Source organism: Trachinotus anak, unplaced genomic scaffold (genome assembly GCF_046630095.1).
Source record: "Trachinotus anak isolate AG129_WGS33_773 ecotype Australia unplaced genomic scaffold, CSIRO_AGI_Tana_v1 ptg000042l, whole genome shotgun sequence".
Lineage (NCBI taxonomy): Eukaryota > Metazoa > Chordata > Actinopteri > Carangiformes > Carangidae > Trachinotus > Trachinotus anak.
This window is the reverse complement of record NW_027273893.1, coordinates 67,760-93,076: the sequence shown is the minus strand read 5'-3', so window position 1 is coordinate 93,076 and position 25,317 is coordinate 67,760. Positions and strand designations below refer to the sequence as shown.

The 25,317-nt window shown below is 42.5% G+C and overlaps 1 protein-coding gene across 2 annotated transcripts; it reads left to right on the top strand.

Annotated features, from left to right (window-relative positions):
* The first annotated feature begins 282 nt into the window (after positions 1 to 282).
* tpcn2 (two pore segment channel 2) lies at positions 283 to 23,850 on the top strand. 2 transcript variants are annotated; one of them, XM_071472917.1, is made up of 25 exons: positions 283 to 803; positions 6,802 to 6,857; positions 8,019 to 8,095; positions 9,453 to 9,630; positions 9,789 to 9,905; positions 10,406 to 10,512; positions 11,825 to 11,897; positions 14,395 to 14,494; positions 14,579 to 14,644; positions 14,745 to 14,809; positions 16,813 to 16,904; positions 17,026 to 17,107; positions 17,474 to 17,563; positions 18,074 to 18,121; positions 18,271 to 18,330; positions 18,409 to 18,537; positions 19,664 to 19,713; positions 19,940 to 20,039; positions 21,044 to 21,115; positions 21,389 to 21,462; positions 22,029 to 22,134; positions 23,023 to 23,105; positions 23,185 to 23,266; positions 23,517 to 23,608; positions 23,688 to 23,850. In XM_071472917.1, the coding sequence occupies exons 1-25, from the start codon at positions 653 to 655 to the stop codon at positions 23,764 to 23,766; spliced, it is 2,229 nt and encodes a 742-aa protein (XP_071329018.1). In that variant the 5' UTR covers positions 283 to 652; the 3' UTR covers positions 23,767 to 23,850. The 2 variants fall into 2 exon arrangements, with proteins under 2 accessions (XP_071329018.1, XP_071329017.1); XM_071472916.1 differs by having other exon boundaries at positions 288 to 803; positions 18,074 to 18,193.
* The last annotated feature ends 1,467 nt before the right edge of the window (positions 23,851 to 25,317 follow it).

Below are 25,317 nucleotides of genomic sequence, written 5' to 3'. Positions count from 1 at the left end.
TGAATGAAGTTCATTTACTTTGCAATTTGAACTCATAATGGTCTTTAAAACTCTTAAATGTGACTTGTTGAAACCTGCAGGAAGCCTGTGTTTCCCGACTGCGGCTCGTTTCCTGGTGTGTTCCTGAAGGGGTCCTGCTCACAGGCCCAGATCAACATGACGTGAGGCAGCTGCAGATTTACTGTGGGGATGTTTATGCTCCTACTGTTGTCCTCACAGGAGACTCCCCTCATGTCCCCTCATGTCCCCTCATGTCTCCTCATGTCCCCTCCACTGTCCCCTCATGTCTCCTCATGTCCCCTTCACTGTCCCCTCATGTCCCCTTCACTGTCCTCACTGTAAATCTGACTGTAATCTGCAGCACATGCTCTGACGCTGTAGGTGGAGTTTGTTTTTAAAGTTAGTGTAAAGTGATACTAGAGGGAGGGGGGAGGAGCGAAGAAGAGGGGTGACTTCCTAAAAACAGTTCGAGCTCCTCTGCCATAGTCTGCTTGTTGTTTGAGACATTTGAAGTTTCTATAGTTAGTGACTGAACTGAACTAAACTCGGCTCAACTCCGGCTCAACTCCGGCTCCACACCGTCTCCAGTCGGACCTGCCGCTGTCACTCTGGCCGCTGAGGAGCGGTGCTGGACCCGCTGTTGATTTCCTGGATGGAAACGGACGGTCTGCTGACCGGGAGTGTCAACGGAGCCCCCGAGGATTATGGCACCCGGCCGGGCCCAGGGCACGATGGGGCCCCGGGCAGCAGACGGATGTCTTACTCTGTCGCCCGGGAGTCGTGTAGTGTCGAGAGGGACACAGGTGAGTGGAGGGGGTGAGGAAGAGTTTAGTGACTTGAGGAATGTGTGAAGACAGGTGACTCGGCCTGGTTGTTGGTACAAAACAAATGTGGAAGAAGATTCACATTCTACAAATACCATGTAAATATATTTAATTACTAGTCAAAGGCCTTGAGTAAAGTTCAAAACCCAAATAAAATCTGTGTGGCTGGTTAAACGTGCTGAGGGCCCCAATAACATCATTAGTACCTCTCTGTATTGTTTATCCTTAGGCCCTTACCATCAACTAAACACATTAAACAGATTCATAGAAGAGTTTGCATAAAGTATTGTCAAAGTTCATTTAACAACTTAAATACATCTAGGTTTTGATTTTAGGACCCTTGTAGAAGATGGGGCCTCAAGTTGAGGTAATAATTCAGTTCACAGTGAAATTTAGTGATGCATGGTCACAAATTACCACAATCCTTTACACAGTGAATCATGGGCCCCTGGGGGTCTGTTCTCCGCTTTTTTGGTCCGTGTTATGTTATTGTATTGGAATATTATTACTGATGAATTAATGTGTGAGTCACACAAACATGAGGTCACACATTTTCAATCAGAGTAGAGCAGTGTTGCTGTGGTGACACATTTAATAAACATCACGGTAACTTAATATTCATTTTTTGTAAACTCAGATTCAGTGCAGTTACTGTGACAGAGAGCATCACAGCACCTGGACACAGCTCTACTGTCTACTGAGGAGATCTGGTCCCAGCTGTTATACAGCTGTGGTACGCACTCAGAGGTCACTTTATTAGAGATACGGCTCCTGCTCCATGTTGACATGACAGCATCACACAGATGGTGCAGATTTGTCGGCTGCACGTTCATGCTGCCACATCCCAGAGGTGTTTCCCTGGACTGAGATCTGGAGACTGTGTAGGTCACTGAACTCACCGTCATGTTTGTGACAGCAGCTTCAGATGATGAGTGCTGTGTGACATGGAGCATGATCCTCCTGCAAGGAGCCTTTAGAGGATGGTAGACTGTGGCCATGAAAGGATGCACATGGTCAGCAACAATACTCAGATAGACCGTGGCATTCAAATGGCACTGTTGATATTATCTGTTTACCTGTTAAGGAACCTTATGTATTTTCAGGAAACACACTTCACACTATTACACCACCAGCAGCAGCCTGAACAGGCAGGATGAAGCCATGCATTCATGTTGTGTAAACTGTGACCCACCCATCTGCTGCCTCGGCAGAAATCCAGATCCATCAGACCAGGTCTTCACCTGTCCAGTGTTGGTGAGCCTGTCTCCACTGCAGCCTCAGGTTTCTGTTCTTGGTGACAGGAAGTGGAACCTGACGTGGTCTCTGCTGTTGTAGTCCATCCACCTCAAGGTTGGACATGTTGTTCACTCTGAAGCTTTTCTGTTCACCACAGTTGTAAAGAGTGGTTATCTGAGTGACCGTAGCCTTTCTGTCAGCTCAGACCAGTCTGTCTATTCTCCAATGTCTTGTTTTGTCCAACAAACAGTCCAACACCAAATATATACTCAGTTTACAGTAATGTAAAACAGGAGAAAAGAGCAGCAGGGACCACAGAACTGATTCATGGGGTATCAGCAGTGTTGGTCATTTTCTGCCAATCAACTAATTGTCTCAGTTGTAGAGTACAAATGCTTTATTCAGTGAAGCTAAAAATGAAATGAACACTCAAAACTTTCATGTGAAAGCTGCGTCACAGTGTGAGCTACACACTGCAGGAATCTTCAGTCAGAAACACGCTCAGTGAAGTCTGTCAGGTGTAAGAAGTGTGTGTCTGTTTGGTCTGTGTGCTCGTGCTAGTTCAATTCAATTCAATTCAATTCAATTCAATTTTATTTGTATAGCGCCAAATCATAATATACATTATCTCAAGGCTCTTTACAGGGTCAGGTCAAGACCTTACTTTGTTACAGAGAAAAACCCAACAGTTCCCACAAAGAGCAAGCGCTTGGTGACAGGGGGGAGGAAAAACTCCCTTTTAACAGGAAGAAACCTCCAACAGAACCGGGCTCAGGGTGGGCGGCCGTCTGCCTCGACCGGTTGGGTTTATATTCATCTGTCTGGCAGCAAAATCAGAGAAATAATGAAATGAGGGCAGCTAAACTGTGAGTGTGTTAAAGTACAGCACCAACAGAGGAACATGAGGAGATGAAACCATCTTTCCACTGATGAATTGTTTCTGTGTGATCAAAGGTCATCTCTAAAACACTGATTCAGCTAAAATTTAGCAATATGGCTAATATGCTAACAGACAAGCTAACAGGCCAGCTAGCGTGCAGTAAATGCCAGTGTACTGTCAGAGGCACACGAAAAAGGCAAACCATGTAAATGTTTGGGGTCTCCCAAGGGTCCCTGGTGGTTACACACTGCTGCTCCAACAGTAGAGTACAATTGTCATTTGTGGTGTTTGAAAACCTGAAAACCTGAATCGCTGCTGCGTACTGTAGAGGTTGCCACTTATTTTTCAGATTTTCTATCGTTAGCAGTGAGGTTTCATAATTCAGTGATGAAAACTCACAGTGAAAATAACAGGGGAAAATGAAAGAGAACTAGAACATTTATCTATTTATTGTAATGACACTAACGTGCAAAGACAAGGTTATCTTATTTGTATGCTGCACACAGACACCTGTATATTACAAACATTATTCATTTTCTGTTCCTTTAGCACTTCATTTTAAAAACTGCTACAGATATATACACAGTATGTTAATGCACAGCATGAAACTCTGTGATGTAACCTGTGTCACAGAAGTGGAGGGGGCATACTGCGTATAAACTTGTAGTCACTGGTTTCACATTTGTTTTACACTTATCAGTAATAGTCAGACTAACACTCTCTTCCTCTTTATTCAGTTCTGTCCCTGTGAACTGCATGATGAAATATGAATATTCAGCAAAATGCTGGATACAGCACATAAGTAGATCCTTGGCCACCAGAGTCTGGCTCCAACAGTGAGTCAGTCCCCACAGACTCCCATGTTCAAATGTCCAACTTTTCAGCAGAAATAAACATGTTTACAGCCTGGGACAAAAACTGCTAATTTCCTCCTTCATGACAACTGTACAGGCTGAATTTTATAGAACTCTTCAGAAACCTGTGGGTGATGTCACCGAGGCTACGTCCATCTTTATTTACAGACTATGGTTTAATGTCATGTCAGAATAAATAAAAATGGACCTTACAGCCAGATGTCACTTTACCAGAGAGATGAAACCAGCAGTGTGTTTTATTCTTTTTCCAAAGAGGCCTATAGATTTAAAGGTCATATATACAGTATTATATATTACTATCTGTAATATATTATATTGTTGGCTACATAAACTCATATTTACATACAGGAGAATATAATATAATATTGTTTCAGAGATAATTCATGTCAGTGAAGTTCAGAGTCGGAGAAGAGGATTTTCTGACAGTTTCTCTTTGGTGTGATATTTTCATTTCTGGTGCTGCAGTGTGTGAAAAGTGTGAGAAGTGCATTGTGTTGTGTGTTGGGTGTGTGTCAGCAGTGTTGCAGCCGTTTTAAGTGTTGCCCTGTCACCTGGCACCCACCACCTCCACCTCCACCACCATGACACATCCTGCAGTGACGCACGGAGCCAGCAGCTCTGGATGTGTGTGAGAGAATGTTTGTGTGTGCAGACAGAAGTGAGTCATCACGTCTCTGTGTGTGTGTGTGTGTGTGTGTGTGTGTGTAACTGCTGGAAACTGACAGTCACTGAACATCTGACATGACAGCTGTGGAACAAGCTTCTGCTGAGTCTCTGATAGATTCTACTGTATTTTCTTCTCATCTTTTCATTGCAGCTCTTTTATAATACTAGACTCTGCTCTAACATGTCCATGTGTCTGTGGCCACTTTCAGATTTGTCCAGATCTTACAGTTGTTTAAAACTCTGAATTGCACTTGGAGATTTTTAACACCAACCCTCTTTTTGCAAAGTCTAATTCAGAACCACAGTTCTGAAATTGTTTTTTCTTATTTCCCTCCATGGACCAACAACATTTAGACATCAGAGTCCTCTTGCTGAGCCTGGCCATAGTTTGATATATATGTTTTATAAAATATTAGAAAAATAGTGAAAAATGCCACAGGATCACAGGAGTGAAAGGCGACATATTGAAATTGCCAGATTTAATATCCTCTTTACTAACACACAGTAGAGTCAGAACATTATTACTCCTGTCTAAAATGTCGGTCCTTCATGGGCCAAACCCGCCAAGGTTGGGACTCTGTGAGACCTATGAGGGTTTCCTGTGGGACCAGGACATCAGATCCTTTAAGGCCTGTAAGCTGTCAGGAGGAGCACATGACCCAACATCCTGTCACTGCTTCATGGTTTGTCCCTCCTTGCACCACTATCACCATTACTGACATCATCATTCATCTGTGAGAGCTCATAATGTTTTGGCCCAGAAAAAGAAAACAGTGTCACACCACCTAACCTCCTGGATCAAGTCAAGAAAAGCCCCCTGCACGAGTCTAGATCAGTTAGACTCAGGTGCTGTGGAAACATCAAGTTTATAACTGGTGGATCAGGACAGGAAGTGGTTATTAGAAGAATGCTTTGTGTTTTTAATTATATTTATAAATTATTATATATTTGAATGTTGTTAGGCTATGAGACTATCTTCAAGGTCAAACAAGACAAATAATTTAATAACCTTACAACACATCACAATATGATCTGGATGATTAAACCCTGTTAAACCTGAGGGTGGTTATTCTTCATTATTATCACAAAGTAAAACACCTCACAACAAGTGTCTAATGTCACCTGTTTATTTTACTCACAGCTGCTCCCATAGCTCCTCTAGCTGCTGTAGCTATAATGTTATACAGGAGTGAATAAACCCACATCATCTCAGATCAGAGACAAACTGTGCTCTGATGTGCGCTCTGTCCTGTGTGCACAGAAAACCTGTTTAACACATCATTATATTTCCTCATGAAGCAGTGGCTCTGAGGCTTCCTCTTATTTAATGTGAGATATAAGAGATTAGAGTGAGTTGCCAGCTCTGTAAAATTATACCTCTAGATTTCAGTATTGAGGTACAATTACAGTCATCATTGTGTAAAGGCATGCTAACCTAAAAACCTGTTATTGAGTCATGAGAAAGTTTCAGAGCCACAGATATTCTGTCTGAACTGTCTCTGTCCTTTATCCTCCCTTCTTTTCCTCCCTTGGTGTCCTCCTCACACAGCGACTTTATCAATAATTAATTATCACTTTTTCTTTAACAAACCTTTTGTATGATCAAAATAAGACAAAAATCATTTAAGCACATGTCTCTTGAGGCCCCTGGTTGGTTGGACAGCTCAGGCCCTGGAGGGTCTGTGCATGAAGGCACCCCCGTGTGGGAGGACCAGGTCTCACCCACCCACCTGTAACATATCTGTGTCAGTACGATGAGATCCGCTGGAGACTCACCTGATAATAATAATAAGCTCTTTCCATCAAACCTTCTGGACACACACAGTACTTCTTAAATGTGTGTGATGCTTCACTAAATTTCATCTTGTGTTACTGTTTTGTTTGTGATCACTTGACTTCCCGTCTCCTGCAGCTGTCTTCTCAGCTCTACCACTGACCTATGACATTAAACTAACTCTCTGTTTGTTAGGAGTGTTACACTCTTTTTTGTGTGTGATGAAGATCTCTACTAATGGAGATGAAGATTTGTGGGACACACCCTCCCAGCTTCTGTTGTTCCCAGTTTTGCCTGAAGAAAAAACAAACTTTTATCTGAGCTCCTGATCCGACCAGTTCCACAGCCAACAGCGGCACCTCAGTCAGCCTCTCCTGTCTGTCAGAGAACGTGTGTTGTTGTTCAGGATCCATGTAGAGATGTTCACTGAGGGACAGTGCTGGTGGTGATTCAGGGCGGTGAAGGTCTTGGTCCTCAGAGCTCCTGGTGGATGTGTAAAAGCTTCTGAGATGCTCCTGTTACACTCTTTCCTCTGTCTGTCCACAGATGATGAGGAACTCTACGTCCAACAAGCTGTTGTGTTCATTGAGGACGCCATACAGGTGAGTACAGTGTATTTCCTTATTCAGTGCTTTATGACATGACACCTGGACTACTGCAATGTCTTCCTCCTTGTCCACAGTCTACAGAGTGTTTTTGAACATGGATCACACCAGCTTCAGTCCCTCTCTGCTGGCTGTGTCACATGGTTCAACCTCTGCATTTAAAAGAGAGGAGCAGGAACTTCTGGCTGCTCCGAGGTAGCGTGAGGGTGAGAGGTCGAGTCAGTGTAACAAGACCAGGTCAAGTCGGTCCTGGTTTCAGTCTAGTGTCAGCTGGTTTCAGCTCTTTATCTGCTTACCTCTCTCCTCCTCTCTGTGCTCACATCTGCAGTATTTTATTTCAGCTGAATTCACAGTAAAGCTCATTGACATGTATGAAACAGAGACAGAACCGTGGTCCACTGAGACGATGTGTTAACCAGCAGTCACTTCAAGCTGCTGCTAAAATCCTGACTTTATAACCACGACGTCGTCTGACACCAAACACATCAGTTAAAGACACAGGATTTACTATAAAATGATCAGTCAGCTCACTCACGTCAGCTGCCATGTGTGTGGAGGGAAAGCCCGACCTTGTGCTCGCAGGGCATCGCTGACAACTCTCCTCTACTGACAGTAACAGAGGTTTGTCCAAAAAGGTGCTAAATGTGTCGCTAGGTACTTTTTTTGAAAACAAAAAAGTCAGGAAATCTAGTGACAAAGATAACAACCCTGATTGTTGCTGCTAAATCGTTTTGAAAGAGCAACAACCAAGGAGGAAACTCCAACACTCAGCTGGTCGGGCAATGGTGTAACTCCATCACTCAGTGAATCCGTCAGGCACATTCATGTGTATAGGGTTGGTCCAGTGTTTCCCAGGCTCATTTTAGTTGGTGTAAAACTGATCTTAGTGAGTTCCATGTAGGGAGGTCACAGATTTTACATTTGGGGAAAAGATGGCAAAAGTTGCAGATCTTAGCTCGATGTCTGCAGATAACTCGTGCTGAGGTTTCAAAAGTGAGGAAAAAAGTCAGATCGGTGAATCTGGCACAGCTCACACAGAGTCTCCATCCAGTCAAACCAGTGCACATTTTGAGCACACTGTGCTTCCCTCGCCTGCTTCTGTCTACTTACTGTTCACTGTCTTGTCTGTAGTAATTAAGTTTATTTGTTTGCTTACAGTATCGGTCCATCAACCACCGGGTGGACGCCAGCTCGCTCCACCTGTATCGATGGTACTACTCTAGGATCTGCCAGTGGTAAGGTCACAGCTTCTAACACCCGCTCAGGTCACAGATGAATAAAGTTTGAGTGTCACGTATGTGCAGGTACAGAGAGCTGCTGATCGCTGCACACAGTGACAGTGTCAGGGTCCTGTCACAGCTCAGTGGGACACAGGAAAATAACAAGTAACATGCTTTTCTTACTATGACCAGTCAAATGTCTGTGCAGAGAAAGGTCTCATTCACAGATTATTCAGAGACTTGCTGTTGAGATTTCTAGTTTTAAACACTTTCCATATGTTCTTTACTTTTGGAACAACTCTGAGAAGGGCCTGTGTTAACCATCATCTCAGAGGAGGAAATCACTCCTGGATATGAGTCCCCAGTCACCTCATTAAAAGATGCTTTTTTGGTTTGAAATAATTTGTTTTGCAGCAGACCTTGTGCAGGATGCTTGCTCCACATAAACCAAGGTCCTCACAACCTTACAGCCACTGGGAGAATGTGCCAGAAGTGATTAATGAGCTCTGTCAGACACAATTTCAGCAGCAGGTCTGTGATCAGCTCATGCAACTCCTCAGAAAATCAGCTGATTCACTCATTTCTACAAGCTGCTGCATGCAAACTGTGGCTAACTGATTTATTAAAAAACTAGAGGAGATAAATAGAAAGACATAACCTGACTCTGGGGCACATTACAGAAATGAAAGGTAACAAGTGTTTCTGAAACGAGGGAATTAGTTTGTGTGATCCCTCACTGGCTTCCCTCCCACCAAAACTACCCACATCCTTTTTCACACAGACCTCTGACACATCACGGGTGGAGAAGCACAGGTGTAGTTAATAATATTAATAATGGAGGCATTACATTAGGTTTGTCAGGTCTCTGGTTGTGGATGCTGACCCAGGATTAGTTTTAGGTCTATAGCTGTTAAGAGGAGGATCACTAAAAGGCTGGACTGGATCTGGACCTGTTCTTAAAGGAATAGGTCAACATTTTGAGGAATAAAAAATTAAGCTAGGGTCAAACCAACATTTAAAAACCTAATGCGCTTTTATGGAGTTGCATGCTGGGAGCTGTGACTGATGACCTGTTGCCTGTGCAGGTTGCCTGGCAACCTGACACTGACACTATAGCATTTATCAGTGATCTTAGCATAAAGACAGTTTCCTGTCTTTATGCTAAGCTTAGCTAACTGGATTCTCTCTAACTTCATACTTAGCACTCAGACATGAGTTGTATTAATCTTCTCACCTCACTCTGAGCACACAATTGTATTTTCACATTGTCAAACTGTTCCTTTAACAACGTGGCCTCGAGGATGGTTAAGTGATGAGAAAACACACAAATTCTGCTTATCCATCTCACCTGTCCCGTCCCGTCCTGTCTCAGGGGCTTCGGCCTGACCATCGCTGTGGTGTTACTGCTGGCCTTCGTGGAGCGCCCGTCCTCACTGTCGATCTCCTCAGACCCTCGATATCGCTCTGAGCCCTGGGAGCCTCCCTGTGGGTTAACTGAGAGCATTGAGATAGTCTGCCTCATCATCTTCTCTGTGGACCTCGCTGTCAAGGTGAATGCAGCCGGAGTGGAAGCTGCCTGGTTAAAGACAGAGTGTCCACATGGATTTCTTCACTTTATATTCATAAATAATCTGGTAGTTTTTATTCTTATTTGCTCCTCCTTTTTTCAGTTTGAACCGTCACTTCACTCTGTCTGTTTTGTCTTCAGAGCTACTTGATTGGCTGGGAGGAATTCAGGAAGAGCAAGTGGCTGATTGGCTACACTGTGGTCATCTCAGTCTCCATCATTGACTGGGTGTTGTCTGTCAGCATGGTGTGTGATGAGGTGAGGCCTCCTCATGCTTCCTGAAGGAACTAGTGCTCAGCATTACATCGTCAACCAGCAGTATTCAGGAGGCTGGGACCGATATTCAGTTTTTCTTAGTTCTTCTCAGTTTATTTGCACAGAAGTTATAGTCATTAAGACAGTAAAGACAGTTATAGACATTAAACAGAAATAGAAAATATACATATATAAATTGAGCAGGAGAGGATGGAAGCTCAAAGGGCTCATACAAAGTCCTCCTCTTCATTTCAACCAGTCATTAAAAACATACGACATGAAGGAATACAACATCAAATAGTAGAAGGAAAAAAATATATAAAATGATAATAATAATAATGTAAGAGAAGTAATACATACCCAGTTGCACAAAATTCTGTTAGACAAACAATATTTTTTAAAATGTGTTTTAAAACGTATTAAGATAACATAATATCAAATATTTGTTACCTTAATAAGTTTACCAAATGTTATATTTTTCCTAACTTTTTTTTTTTTTGCAGAAACTGAGAGTGCGGCGACTCCTTCGACCGTTCTTCCTCCTGCAAAACTCCTCCCTGATGAAAAAGACACTGAAGTGCATCAAGAGGACTCTGCCAGAGATCGCCAGGTATGTGACTCCTCTGCACTGACAGGCCTGTCTCTGCTCTTTACTGCCGCCTTCATGGTTGTGTTACAGAATTCAACCACTTTGTTTTTTAACACTAGTTCTGATTTAAAGTGAGTCACTGTGGACACAAGTGACAGTTACACCATGAGTTTAATATAATGTAATAAAAACACAGGGCAGTAACAGTCTTGTGTTACTTAAATTACTCATTACATATGACTGATTTTAATGGTAATTGGATTACATTATTAATAATACAGCAAAAGCCTTACCCATTATTAACATGAGGAGGGGGGGCTGGGGGGACAGCTCAGCACAGTGATTTATTCACAGAAACTACAGTGAAACCTGAAGGTAGCTCAGTTATCTTTAATTTCAACCCCTCACTCAGTAAATAAAAATCCACCACCGACAGCAGGTCACTCTCACTTCTGTCAGCAGCTCGCTGCTTCCTCATAGTGAAGCCACAGACTCAAGATGAAAGACTGCCTGCACGGCTGCCTCTCACTGATCTGCTCTGTGACTGTGGGACAGTGTCCAACAATGAACTTCAAAACATGAACAGTGATGATGAGAGAGACAGAGCTCATTAATTAACACTGTCATTAACAAAAACAGTGTGAAAGTGTGTTAGTGTGTTAGTTCTAGATCTGGGTCATATCCAAGATTTTATATCTCCGTACAGCCCAGCATAAATGATATGAAAAAAATCATATCATAAACATATTGCATAATATTGGTGAGAAATATCACAGTATTTGACATTATCAAATACCAACCTTGTGAGTTCAACAGCTAATTTGCACCAGTGCACTGACACAGCTAAAAACTGACAAATAAAAAAAAAGTTACAATAAAAATAGGAGAAAAAAGAAACAGGAGGGAAAACATCACATCACTTTGTCCTGACATTCTTAAAATAATAAGTGTAAAACACTACAAAAGTACGTCCCAACTGGAGCATGTACATAGATATATCAAGGGAGAAGTCAACTAATGCTCTCAAGAAACATTTCAATAAAGATCCTGTAAACCAAGCTTTAATATCTGCTGTGTGACCCTCTGTGTGCACAGATGAACACCTAATTTAAAAACCTAATTTAGCTTGTAGTGTTGTATTTAAGAGAGCAGCACTGAGTCATTAGAGGAAAACTTTCAAACAGGAACTGAAAGGAGAAAACATTCTTCTAGAACCTGTGGCTCCTCTATAACCAGCTGGAGTGTATCTTATATAAACAGAGAACCTTGATGTTCCTTGCTGACCCCCCAGACTTTTCTACCGCTCCCTGAGTGTGTTGTCGTGTCTCTGCAGTGTCATCCTGCTGCTGGCGCTCCACCTTTGCCTCTTCACGATGATCGGCATGCTGCTGTTTGCTAAAACTGAGGTGAGTTCATGTCGTTGTGCTCATACCCTGTTAAATACAAAGTGTGTGTGTGTGTGTGTGTGTGGGGACATATCAGACTGTGATGTCAACTTGACGTCCAGAATTGCAGAAATAAAATAAAATGTGTTTTCTATTAGTTCTAGGTTCTGTATTAATATTGTGAAAGTATCAAAGCCTCAGTCCACAGAGAAATGCACACAGCCTGTATTCAGAAACTGAGCCTTAAAAGCAGCCGTCAGGACTTCTGGAACTTGCAGGATTTGGTTTCTCTGACTTTGGTTTACCAGAAATCTGGTATATTTTTGTTTGATCTTTAGTAAGACTCTTATTTGTGTTTTGCTCTAACTCTCTAACAGTGTTTTCAGATTTTAATCTTTTTAACTCTCTACCAATCGTTGGATTACTTTTTTCAGTGAGTTACAGTTGGACTGAAAACCAGGTATTACTGTGCCTGTGTGCGTGGACTGTAAACTCACTCACCCACAGTTAAGGGATGATATAGAGGTGATGTCGACCTCCTGGAGTCTGAGCTCTGAAGAAATGATAAGCTGCTTACACATGCTCCCCTGGCCTCTATGCACATTGGTACTGTACTGGTCCACCTGGAGGGTCCTGCAGCCAAGGAGAGTGAGCTGAAGGCCTCAACCTGTGTTGGACCTTGACACTGCAACACCATGCATGGTGATGCTGATGCTGCCAGATGACTCAGAAGTTTGCACAGGAACCAGGCCTGAGGTTCTGGTTTCTACCCCCACACAAAATCCACCAGCAGCATTATAGTCTGAATTTGTTCAGCTCATCTCAGCGCTGACTGACCATCACCAGTGAGTTTTACCAAGCTACAGGAGTAGGCTACAATCTGTTACCTGTGGTTGGCCTGACCATGCGTCACTCAAAACAGTCGGCCAATCAGGAGAGAGGCTCAGAGACCGACACAAAATGCCCTGTTCGTGCTAGAGCTCCAGAGAGGATGGATGGATGGACGGATGGATGGATTGATGGATGGATGGATGGATGGATGGATGGATCAAAACTTAACAGTATAAAATATGGGAGCTTTAGAGCTGGATGTCAGACGTGTTAAACAGGACAGTGGAGGGTGGAGGCCTCAGGCCTGAGGGAAGAGCTGAGTATGTGAAGTAAATACACCTGAGGCCCAAACATTATCTGAACGAGGAAGTGTAAACCACCACAACAACAGGCAGGAGAGACGGAGATAACAAGAGTAAAACGATAGTGATAGAACAGTAATAACATACAACAGCATTAAAGTTATGGTCAGACCAGTGTACTTATTATATATATATAGACTAAAACCCCCAAAACAAGTCATTCAGTTTAGTCCAGGAGAAAAATAATTATATTCATATTAAATCCCTCCAATATCTGTAAGAACGCAAATGCCACCACTGAAGCACAGCGTCACTCAGCAGCTGGTTGTCTGCACACAGATGAGACATATAAAAACTAGTTATTTAGTATTTCTGCTCTTGGTGACATAGATGTCTGGTCACACAGTTTGTCTTTCTTACTGTCAACAAACCCACATGCAAAGCAAAAGCACCAATGAACTGATCCTGTTAGCATGTATCATCTGTGTGTCCCATGTAAACCCAGTGATGGGTCAAGGTACAGGTGACCTGGGTAAGAGAAGCTGAACACACAGTGTAATTTCCTCTGATGTCCATCACTTTACCAAATACTAGGACACTCCTTATCATCTCTGGTTATATATATTATTCCTTATAATCATCATGTTTAGACAGTTTGTGTCTGATAAACAGTAATCCAGTGATTGTTGTCTGTATAGACACGGTTATTATGATAACTCAGCTTGACTTGATATAATGCAGATTCACCAAACTGCAATCAAATAAAAACTAAAAAAAACAGAGCTTGAGGTGCAGCCCACAGTTTCATGTTTAAGGTCCCTGCTGGTAGATCCAGCTACGACCAGTGGAGGGCTCTGACTGACACTACACCTGGGGCACTAAAATATCCAGGACCACCACTGTTTACATCATCCTGGTGCCTGTTATCTGCCTTTGTGTGACATTTAGCTAAAGACTTTTTATTATCAATTTATACATTGATGAGCTGATTAATCGAGAGGCCGAAAAAGTCTCTGGTCATCAGTCTGTCACCTCTGGTCTCAGATCATCAGTCTGTCACCTCTGGTCTCAGATCATCAGTCTGTCACCTCTGGTCTCTGGTCATCAGTCTGTCACCTCTGGTCTCAGATCATCAGTCTGTCACCTCTGGTCTCTGGTCATCAGTCTGTCACCTCTGGTCTCAGATCATCAGTCTGTCACCTCTGGTCTCTGGTCATCAGTCTGTCACCTCTGGTCTCTGGTCATCAGTCTGTCACCTCTGGTCTCAGATCATCAGTCTGTCACCTCTGGTCTCAGATCATCAGTCTGTCACCTCTGGTCTCTGGTCATCAGTCTGTCACCTCTGGTCTCAGATCATCAGTCTGTCACCTCTGGTCTCTGTTCAGGATCCAAAGAAGAACGGCGAGTGGCAGTTACATTTCAGAAACCTGACTACTTCCCTCACCTCTCTGCTGGTGCTGCTCACCACAGCCAACAACCCAGACGGTACGCAGCCAGTCACATGATTAACCAGCCAGGTTTCTTTGTTACTGTTACCTGTGTCTGATCATCTTCTCTGCATCTCCTCAGTGATGATCCCTGCCTACTCCCTGAACAGAGGCTACGCCATTTTCTTTGTCACCTTCAGTGTAATTGGTAAGTAGAGATTATTATAGTGAAGTGATGGCAGGTTATTGTGTTAGTGTTAAAGCTAAATAAAGTGTTTGTGTGAGATATTTGTTTCACTTCCTTTCAGGAACCTACTGTCTGATGAACCTACTGACTGCCATCATCTTTAACCAGTTCAGAGGATATTTACTGGTGAGTCACACCCACAGTATGACATCATTCTGCTGAGGAGCATTTTAATATCCTGCTGCAGTTACTGGACGCCACCCAGTACAAACTCAGTCTTCTACTGGTGGCCATGAGCACTAAGGTTGAATGATGTGTCAACATTAATGTGCATGAACCTGTGATTAGAGAGAGTTTGTCTTCACTTTTATTAAACAAATGTTCAAATGTCATTAACCATGGCTGCTGGGAAAGTGGGTGTGCCAGTACAACTGTGACTTGTGCTTTGGAAAGGGAAAACCTTTGGCAGTGATAGGTTGTCATGTGATAGTCATGTGATAGTGTTTACACATGCCACAGCATACACCCAGTACTAGTTTTTTGTAGGCAACACACAGGCAGCAAGACAAAGCTGCTTTAAAAGCAGTTTAATTTCCACTCAAACTGAAGGGCAGTGACGTGTTAGTGGAAGCAGAGTGGAGGCTGAACATGTGTGAGAACTGGGAGGTAATGTTGGAGAATCAGGGTGGAGCAGGATCTGTTGGGGATGAGGTGGACTGTAGGTGGGGCACAGACAGGGCGAGGCAGGTGAGGTAAACTGGGGACAGGTGAGCAAAGGTTGGTGGAAATGTGGTTCGGATGAGACGAGGGGAGCAGGGCAGATTTCCAGGGAGTTGTCCCTGAGGCACAGGCAGAGGCAGGATCAGCAAAATTCCTAACAGGCTGTGCAAACAAACTGAGCTGGTCCAGGAACAGCACCACATGAGAAGACAACTGGAGAGCTGAACCAGGCTTAAATACAGCGGAGGCTCGTATGATGAGTAGCAGGTGTTCAGTTGAGCAGACACACAGACACAGACCAGGGAGGGGAAAAGGAGGAGGAACCTGCCTCACCATAACAACTTCACAGTAACACTGGCCTGTTATCACAACCTCAGTATTAACACTTCATCATTTAAAAGGACTCAACAGTAATTTAACACCACACTTCTCTAGAGTTGGAGAATCCCCAAGAAAAATCCCTGATGATGTAAATGCAGTGAAGGTCTCCCTTAAAAGCACTGTGTGACTTGTACAAGTGCAGACTCTGTATCAGTCAGTGTTGGGGATACAGTAGGACTGAGTGTAAAAGTGACAGCATTGTGGTTTGAAACAGGACTAGCAGGGACAGAAAAGATTTCTTCAGGTCACCTTTTAATCTGGCATCTTAGTTTCTTCATCAGTCATGGGATTGTTTTAATACAATAAACCACCATCTCCCAATCACTGTTAAAAGCCAGGTGAGTTTGCACCTTGGTGGATTGCTATGATAACTGCAGATTTGTTAGGTAGTAAGAAAGGAGGCTGCAGAGGAAACAGATCTCTGTCAGAGGAGTCTATCAGTCAGAACCTCTGTAATAGGAGGTGAGACACTATCTGACAAGGGACCAGACTTTAACACAACATCCTCATTCTCTGGGGAAAATGGAATTAGGGCTGAAACTAGCAAGGACTCCTGTGTTGTGCCTGGTGTTGTGCTTTGTGCTGCTTTGCACCTGGTGTAACAGGCCATCAGGAACAGGAAGGTGAGATGTGACTGCCATCTACTGGAATAAAAGAGGAGTCTAACTAGATTGTGACATGATCTGACAAAGTCTATACATAAATATTTCAATTAAATTTGTATTTCATCATGAATACAGACACTAACCTCCACATGCTCAACATTCTTGTTGAACCCACTTCTGTCAGAGCTTTATAAAAGTCTAAACAATGGAAGCAGGAGAAGAACACTGCTCAAAGTTCAACAAATTCAACACTACACCAAGCATCACTCCAGAGAGAAGCCTGAGAGAGATGTAAAACTACACTGAGATGGTTTTTGGTTCTTAAAAAAAAGTTAAAATATGGACCTTTCACACAGAATCAACAGAAATGTAAAAACAATACGTCTTACTAGTTTCGGTGTCTGTCCAGGCACCAAACTTGGCAACTTCACTACAAAATAATGTTCAGGATGTCAAAGTCTTTGTGTTTGTGTCTTTGTCCAGATGTCTGTCCAGACGTCCATCATCAGGAGACGACTGGGGATCAGAGCTGCTTTCCAAGTCCTCAGCTGCCAGGGAGCTCAACGGGCCACTGAGTAAGACACACACACACACACACACACACACACACACACACACACACACACACACACACACACACACCAAACACACACACACTCACACACACAGGTTCTTAGCTGTCTTGTTCTCTGTCAGGGAGCGTGTGCGTGTGGCTGCGGTGCTGGAGGTGATGTCCAGAGTCCAGATGAAGAGCTACTACAGAGCAGCCATCACTACGGTCAGAACCAACACAGCACAACCTGAACACACACTCAGACCTGCACACACACACAAACACACACACACCGACCTGCACACACACACACACACACACACACACAGACCTGCACACACTCAGACCTGCACACACACACTCAGACCTGCACACATACACATACACACAGACCTGTACACTCTCAGACCTGCACACACACACTCAGACATGCATAAGAATAAACGAGCAGGAATGATTAAATTGTGAACTGTGAATTGTGTTGTTCAGTATGACGTATTTCAATATGAAATACATTAAGACAAGAATAATGCATCCTGTGGTTATTTATTTTTCTTATGACTTGTCTTGTCTGCTCTTCCAACCTGTCAGGAGGTGCAGCAGTATGCAGATGTTGGCTACATGGATCGAGGGCAGTTCCAGAAGATATTTGAAGAACTGGATAAAGATCGAATCAAGGAGGTAGATCTGTGCTCCATTCACTCAACATTCTATCTGAAGGGTCAAAGGTCGACTTCACTGTGACTCCATAATGTTCTGCAAAGACGCTTTTCTGGCCATTATCCAACACCATAACAACACCGTAATATCACCATAACAGTGCCATAACAATACTTAACAACACAGTTACAACACCCTAACAACACCCTAACAATACCATAACAACACTGTAACAATATTGTAACAGCACCATAACAACACCATAACAATACCATAACAACGTCATAACAGCAGCATAGCATCATAACAACACCATAACAACACCTATCAGCACCATAACATTGCAACAATACCATAACAGCACTATAATATCACCATAACAACACCATAACAGCAGCACCAAAGCAACACCTATAAGCACCATAACATCCCCATAACTCAGGAACAGAGGGAGCTGACTTGACTGGTGTGTGTGTGTGTGTGTGTGTGTGTGCGTGCGTGCGTGCGTGCGTCCGTGTGTGTGTCTCCCAGCATCCTCCCTTGCCTCAGTACAACTCTCCAGTCCTGCAGAGGCTCCAGGTGATCTTCAGTCACTACTATCTCACTATATTTGGCAACGCAGTGGCATTGGCCAATGTCATCTGTATATGTGTAAGTTACACACACACACACACACACACACACTGACCATGACCAGCATATTTTAAGATAATCTGTGTTTGTTTCAGACCGTCCTTGTGTTGAACTCTGAGAAGTCCACAGCAGAGAGAGACAACTACATCTTAGAGGTGAGCAGACTCATCAGATGTCCTCTGGAGGTCCATGGTCCTGTGACTGATTTCTCTTTTCCCCTGTCCACCTGACAGATCATCAACCTGTGCTTCATCCTCTTCTACCTGTTTGAAATGTGTGTGAAGATCTTTGCCTTCGGCTGGAGAGGGTATCTCTCCTACAGGAATAACATCTTCGACGGCTTCCTCACCACCCTGCTCTTGGTAACGTTGCTCTGCTGCACTCTTATCGTTTTCATATTTAGTTTCATGTATCTGCAGCTTAGTCAAAGGCAAAAAGACACTAAAGGCCAGATTTAGAAGGATAAACTTCTCTTTGGACAGTTGGAATAGTCCCCTGTGATTCATGTAAATCCTGTATCAATAAGCCTGTGAATATTCTCATTTGTCCAGATCATAGTATCTCAAAGGAGTTTTAAAATCGAAAGCAACTGGACTTGGTTATTTGTCTAGGAAGACACACAACATTTGTGTGTTTTACTAAATGTAACACATCTCCTCTTGTGCAAACAAAATGACACACAAACCAAGCTCAACCTGAACGTCCTGCTCGTCAACACACCTACTGAGTAAGGAGACTCTAACGCATGTGTCCTCAAAAGAGAATTGAAGGTGCTGCATGTTCTTGATTCAGTAACACTGCATGCAGGAACAGGGGGACCTTCAGTGAATACAACTGGATCAATTTTTGCAGCAATGACACAAACAGGAACATCAGTGTAATCACAGGGAAGAAGGAGGGTGTTTGGAGACGGTGTGCAACTTTAAATCAGCATGAAGGGGTGTCTGCTAACCAGACATCAACATAGCTACATCTTTTATAGTTACTGAGTGAATGTTGTAGATGCTCTTTGAACATGGAGCATCAGAGTCTACTTAGGTTCACTTTGGTCTCATCTGTATCTCGATGTATGTGATTCTACGTCACTGATATATTTACAGTTTCATGTTTGGTTAAATGTTCTGAGACAGATTTATTGCAGCTTTGGTGCCAGCTTTTCAATATAGATGTGACATAATCTGCCTCAAACACATGCACAAAAACAGGGGGAGTTATGTTAACAGATGTTAACTATGTATTCTACACCTCTGAGGACCAGGTGCAAATACAGGGCAGGTGGGATTTACAAGAGCCATCAGGAGGGTTGTAGTGGGGAAACAAAACATGCATTAATTAAAGGCTATTAGTGGAATTATTTGACAATTAAACAGATGAATGACTTTTTAAAATCTCCTCTGTCATGTTAATATTGATCTTGTCACCACTGATCACTTTCGGTTTTCAACACTGATCCTCTGTTTTTATATATTTTTTTTTTTTCTCCATTAGATCCTGCAAATCACTATTTATGCCACTTACAGGCTTCCGTACTCTCAATGGTGGGTTTTTATTTTCTTACTATTTTAAAATGACTGTCTGCATATTCAGCTGCAGTTTGTGTTGCTCCTGTAATTATTGTTTTTATATTGGAAATTCCACAGTGATGAGTAATTTATGTTTGAGTTGCAGGGATATGTCAAAATTAACTCAAACTTTACATTTTAAATGAACTGTGTGTGTGTGTGTGTGTGTGTGTGTGTGTGTGTGTGTGTGTGTGTCACACAGGGACCCCTCCTCTCATGGAGTCATGTCTCTGTGGGAGATGGTTCGTTTGGTCAACATGCTGATTGTCTTCCGCTTCCTGCGCATCATCCCAGATATCAAGGTACAAAGAGGAAGCTGGAGGATGGAGCTCAGAAAACTTCATGAAAATAAGAACTGAAAAATCATCAAACAGTAATCAAATATGATAAGTTACATTATGTGGATGAAGTAATTAAAACAGTTACATTACTGCAACACTGCAGTAAAGTTACTCAATAGTTTGTTAAATGTTTTTTAAATAAATAAATGATATTAATATTTGCTAAATATCTTTAATAGTTACAAATATTAAATAAAATAATTAATAAATAAATAAATTACAGAAATAAATAATAACATTACATAATTTTATTTCAGTGCAAACACTTTTATGTCAAAATGTCCTTTGTCGCAACGATGGAATAATTACAGTCTCTGGCTGATTCTGAGTTGCTGTTGCTCTGGCTAACAGAAACTAAGGGGGCATGTGATTGGCTGAAAATCGAGATGAGGTGACAACATCTCTGATGAAAAGTGGCATGAAATAAATGTATCACTGGGCAAAATACCATCAGCAAAATAAAGAACTTTTGAAAAGGAGAATTTTTAAAAATAGAAATGATAGAGTTTATTTATTATGAAAACCAATGATGAAATAAAATTACATAATGATGTTATGAGTTGATTTTTTTAAATAATTTTGTTGATGATTTCGCAAATTGTTGCTTCATTTATAAATTTACAGAATTTATTTATTTTTTATTCACTGACTCCATGGCAACATCATTTGTCCTTTTTACATCAGCTAAGGCAAAGACACGTCATGTTCATCTCTAATTGAAAAGATAAGAAGAAACAGTCACTGATGAACACTATTGGTACATATTGTAACAACATTGAGGCTCAGACTACCCAGCTTGCATCAGTCCCTACAGTATCTTTCGAGTTGCTGAATTTATAATGACAATAACAATATATAGCCCCTTTCACCACTAACACCCACAGCCAGTGGATCATGTCTTCTGCAGCCTCTGTGTCTCTTCTGTCCCTTTGTGTCTTTCATACGTTCACCATCTTGTTCTCCAGCTCATGGCTCTGGTTGCGAGCACTCTGCTGGACCTGGTGAAGAACCTCAGAGCCTTTGCTGGGATCCTGGTGGTGAGTGACGTCAGCGTCCTTCAGTCAACCAGCTGACCTGCTCTAAACATATGACACTGATCACTGTGAAAACCTTTTATCTCAGAAATGCTTCTGCTTTCAAACAAGTTGAATCAATCCATGCACTTTGACTGAGCACTGATAAAAACATATTGTCCAATTTTCTGGCTGAAAAGGCTGTTTTCTACCTGGTGGACATACAAGGTTTTCACCTGACAGCAGTTTACATGGAGAAGGAGAAAGGTTGATGTTTTCTTGATGCTCTGTGTGCAGGTGGTGTACTATGTGTTTGCTGTGTTTGGGATCTGGCTGTTTGAAGGAGCCATTAAACCTCCTCCAGAGATGAGGTATGAAGTGAGAATATGATGGACACCAAAACACAAATTTCCTCTGACATCTCCTTCATTCTTCAGTTGTAATAGTCAGTTAATCCCAAGGCCATTGCTCTCATTAAAATATAAAATGTGTTAATAACTGTCAGCAGCACAAAACCCTGTGTCAGCCTGACACGTGTTGTGAGTCCTTCACTTCTCAGCTCAGGTTGTTTCTGAGCTCATCTCATCAAACCTGAGCTTAAAGTAGTGGAACTCCTCTGAATCACGTCATGAATGAACTCAGGATACATTACCACCTGCTGGCATAATAAACCTCACTCTCCCACCACACTGTCACAGGTTGAGCTGCAATGTGGGAAATGTAGGCAACATGTCTTATAATGCATGAAAACTTGTGGATCTCTGGCCCATGAGTCCGACACTGTTAAATTAGTTCAGTGCTACATTAATAGAGAACTCTTTGAACTATTCCTTTACTCAGTGAGCACACACAGGGACAAACTTGGTTATTTAGCATCTCTGATCGTGCGTGTGTGCTAATATGTGTATACTGTATGTGTGTGTGTGTGTGTGTGTAGCGTGCTCTCCAACGGCTCCATGGAGAACATCACCTCTAACTTCACCATGGAGTGTGGCACATACGAACAGCTCCAGTACTGGCCAAACAACTTTGACGACTTTGCTGTGAGTAGCAACTGTCAGATCTTCATCCTTGTGCTGCAGACTCACTGATTGATTGAATTTTCTCACTTGACAACAGTACAACTTTGGTGAAAAGATGTCATTATAAAATATATGTATGAAATAATTTGAAAAATTTTCAATTTCATTTTTTTTTCTCTTAAGGCCAGTCACTGTGATAAACCAATGATAGGAACTTTTATGTTGCCACTGGCCAGACCACATCTTATACTTATATACTATCTCAGACTGACTGCGCTACAAGATCACATGCATGGTAAAAACTGGAGAATCAAAATAGATAGCTGGTTAACAACAGGAGGAAGTAAAAGAAAAGAAAATCAAGATGTGCAGAGCTGTCCTTTTCAGTGTCCTCGATCACTAGAGTTGGTTAAAAGTACTAAAAAGATTCATTCAGAAGACTCATTTACTGAATCATTCAGAGCTTGACTGCAGCTTTGACCCACACACTGAGCTGAATCATGGCTGAAAGGTGAATATTCCTCATGACCCCTCCTTATTTCACACACACACACACACACACACACACACACACCAAACCTCGTCTATAATTCTTGATATTTTAAAAGTTCAGTGAAATGAGTGAGACAAAGGAGCACTAGACTAATGGCAGCTGGTTGTTGGGTCCTTGGATGGAGTTCAGATATAGGTGTGAGGCCTGAGGAATTATGGGAAGTTGAATTCAGTTTAAATCACACAGAGAACAAAGTCATCATGGAGTCCCAGCAGGTCACTTCTCACTGTCAGTGATATTTTACAAGAACAGCTACAATGTTATTATGAAATAATACATCAGAATGAAATTACCCACCTCTCTCTCTCTCTCTCTCTCTCTCTCTCTCTCTCTCTCTCTCTCTCTCTCTCTCTCAGGCATCCATCATTTTGCTGTATGATGTCATGATAGTCAACAACTGGCAGGCCTTCATGGACGCATACAGCAGATACACCACCGAGTAAGAGGTTTTACATGTATTAGTGATACTTATGATGATGATGATGATGATGATGATGACGATGATGTTTTTTTCCCAGGTGGGCTAAGATCTACTTTGTGTGTTGGTGGCTCACCTCCTCCGTCATGTGGGTCAACCTGTTTGTGGCGCTAATCCTAGAGGTCAGTTCACACGTTCATTTTGAACACAGACAAACACTGAGGCACAACAAGGGCCTGCTGCTCTTCTACATCTAGGTATATTTAACTACAAGTAACCATGGAAACGCAATTCTTATTTAGAAAATCAACTCCCCACCCACACTGTATGTTACACTGACGACAAACACACCTTGAATAACTGTTTACAGCAGTAAACGACATATTAAACATGCTGAGAACATTCATGTGTTTGCTCCTGGTTCTCTAACAGAACTTCATCTACAAGTGGGACCGCAGTCACAGCTGCACTGTGACAGAGGTGGAGAAGATCAGATATGAGACCTCGGTACAGCTCATGTTCAAGTAGGTTGACGCTGCTGTTGTTGTAAATGTCTGAAGCTCTAAAGCCACAGCTGATCCCTGTCCCATCGTTCTCCTGCAGGGAGCAGATCCAGGAGCCATCAGAGGAGGAGTTACTCTGTCAACTGCACCAGCACCCACACTTACACCTTCACTGGTGACACACACACACACACACACACACACACACACACACACACACACACACAGACAGCACAGCACCTGACTGCAGTAAAGACACTTGTGGACAGTGGAGTTTTAGAGACATTTTCTGTCAAAAATAAAGCAGAAATTAAATAAGAATGAAGAAAACTCCAACATCCAAGTATCCTGCAAACTCTGTGTAAACAGAGAGAGCTGCAGTAGCAGTGGTGGAGCAGACACACAGCCAGTGTGAACATACGGATGTTCTTCTGCAGCAGATCAGCAGCAGCAGCAGTGATGCACACGCCACACATCCAGTGTGTTTCCAGCGTAATGTGCCAACTCCATACTGAATTATTCTACAGTATATGTGTTTGTGCAGTAACTGCACAAGAAATGAACTAAACTGTTACTTAAAAAGTCATTTACTTAATTTTTTTATTTGACAAACTTGAGTTGACATCAGAGTTGAGAGGAGGTTGCAGAGCAACGGTTCTCACTTATCAGTTAAACCATTAAAATTCAGGAGGTTTAGTTCATTGAAATATTGGGTTTTGCACTGCAGTTGTCAAATCCAGGTACATCATCTGATCACAGTCTGGTACAGGTGTTAGTAAACAATGTGAGAAGCCTACACAGTGCTTGTTTACAGAGACAGAGCTGGTTTAATGTTTGACTGGATGCAGTCGATCCAGTTATGAAGCCATAAACAAAGTTCAGCAGCTCCCAGTGACTTCTGCTCCTTTCACAAACCACCTACAACAAGTTGAAGTTGTGTCTTTTTCCACACAACGGACTGTTGCAGATGGGGAAGAGTGTTTTCTCCTGTGCACGGTAGAAGAACAGCAGCTGTGCTCCGTCCTCCTTGTAGCTACACTGGAGGTAGTTGTGTGATAGTTGTTGCCTGAAAGGACAAATCTGTGTTCACATTATCGGGGAAACACGGCTCTGCTCTGAGCTGGATGCTTGGGTGGAGTGGGTCTGTGCCTGCTGAGGTATCGGCAAATTTGTTCGTTAAGTTACTGAAATTTGCAAAATACAATTATAATACAAATTAAAACACCTGCAGGCTCACAAAGGTCACTGAAGCTCAGGTCAAAGCTTTGCATGGTGGACCACATAGATCAGGGAAGAACCATCACAGGAAGTTGATGATGGTTGAAGTTTTTCAGCAACCACACGAAGCACAGCAAGGTATCCTGTACAGAGGACCCTGAATGCCTCTTCAAAAAACTGCCTTGGAGCATCAGCTGGACTTGGATGATCCACTTGAGGCTAATAAACAGGTTTTAGTTAAACTTGTCATGTTGCTGCTGTTCCCTCTGCTGGATACCAATCTCTATGATGAGATGAGAGTGGGTTTATTTTGGGAAGCTGTTTGTTGTGTTTCCAATCCTGCAAGAAGTGCAGCAAGGCATTCCTGCACTCACAGGGAGGAGACACTGTCCCTCAGAGGACCCCTGCATATGACTGCACACAGTGAAACTTGCTCATCAGATACATGTGCTGATTATTGTTTGGTTGCGTGTAAACCCTGTAGTTCATAAGGACTATAATAAGATATACTT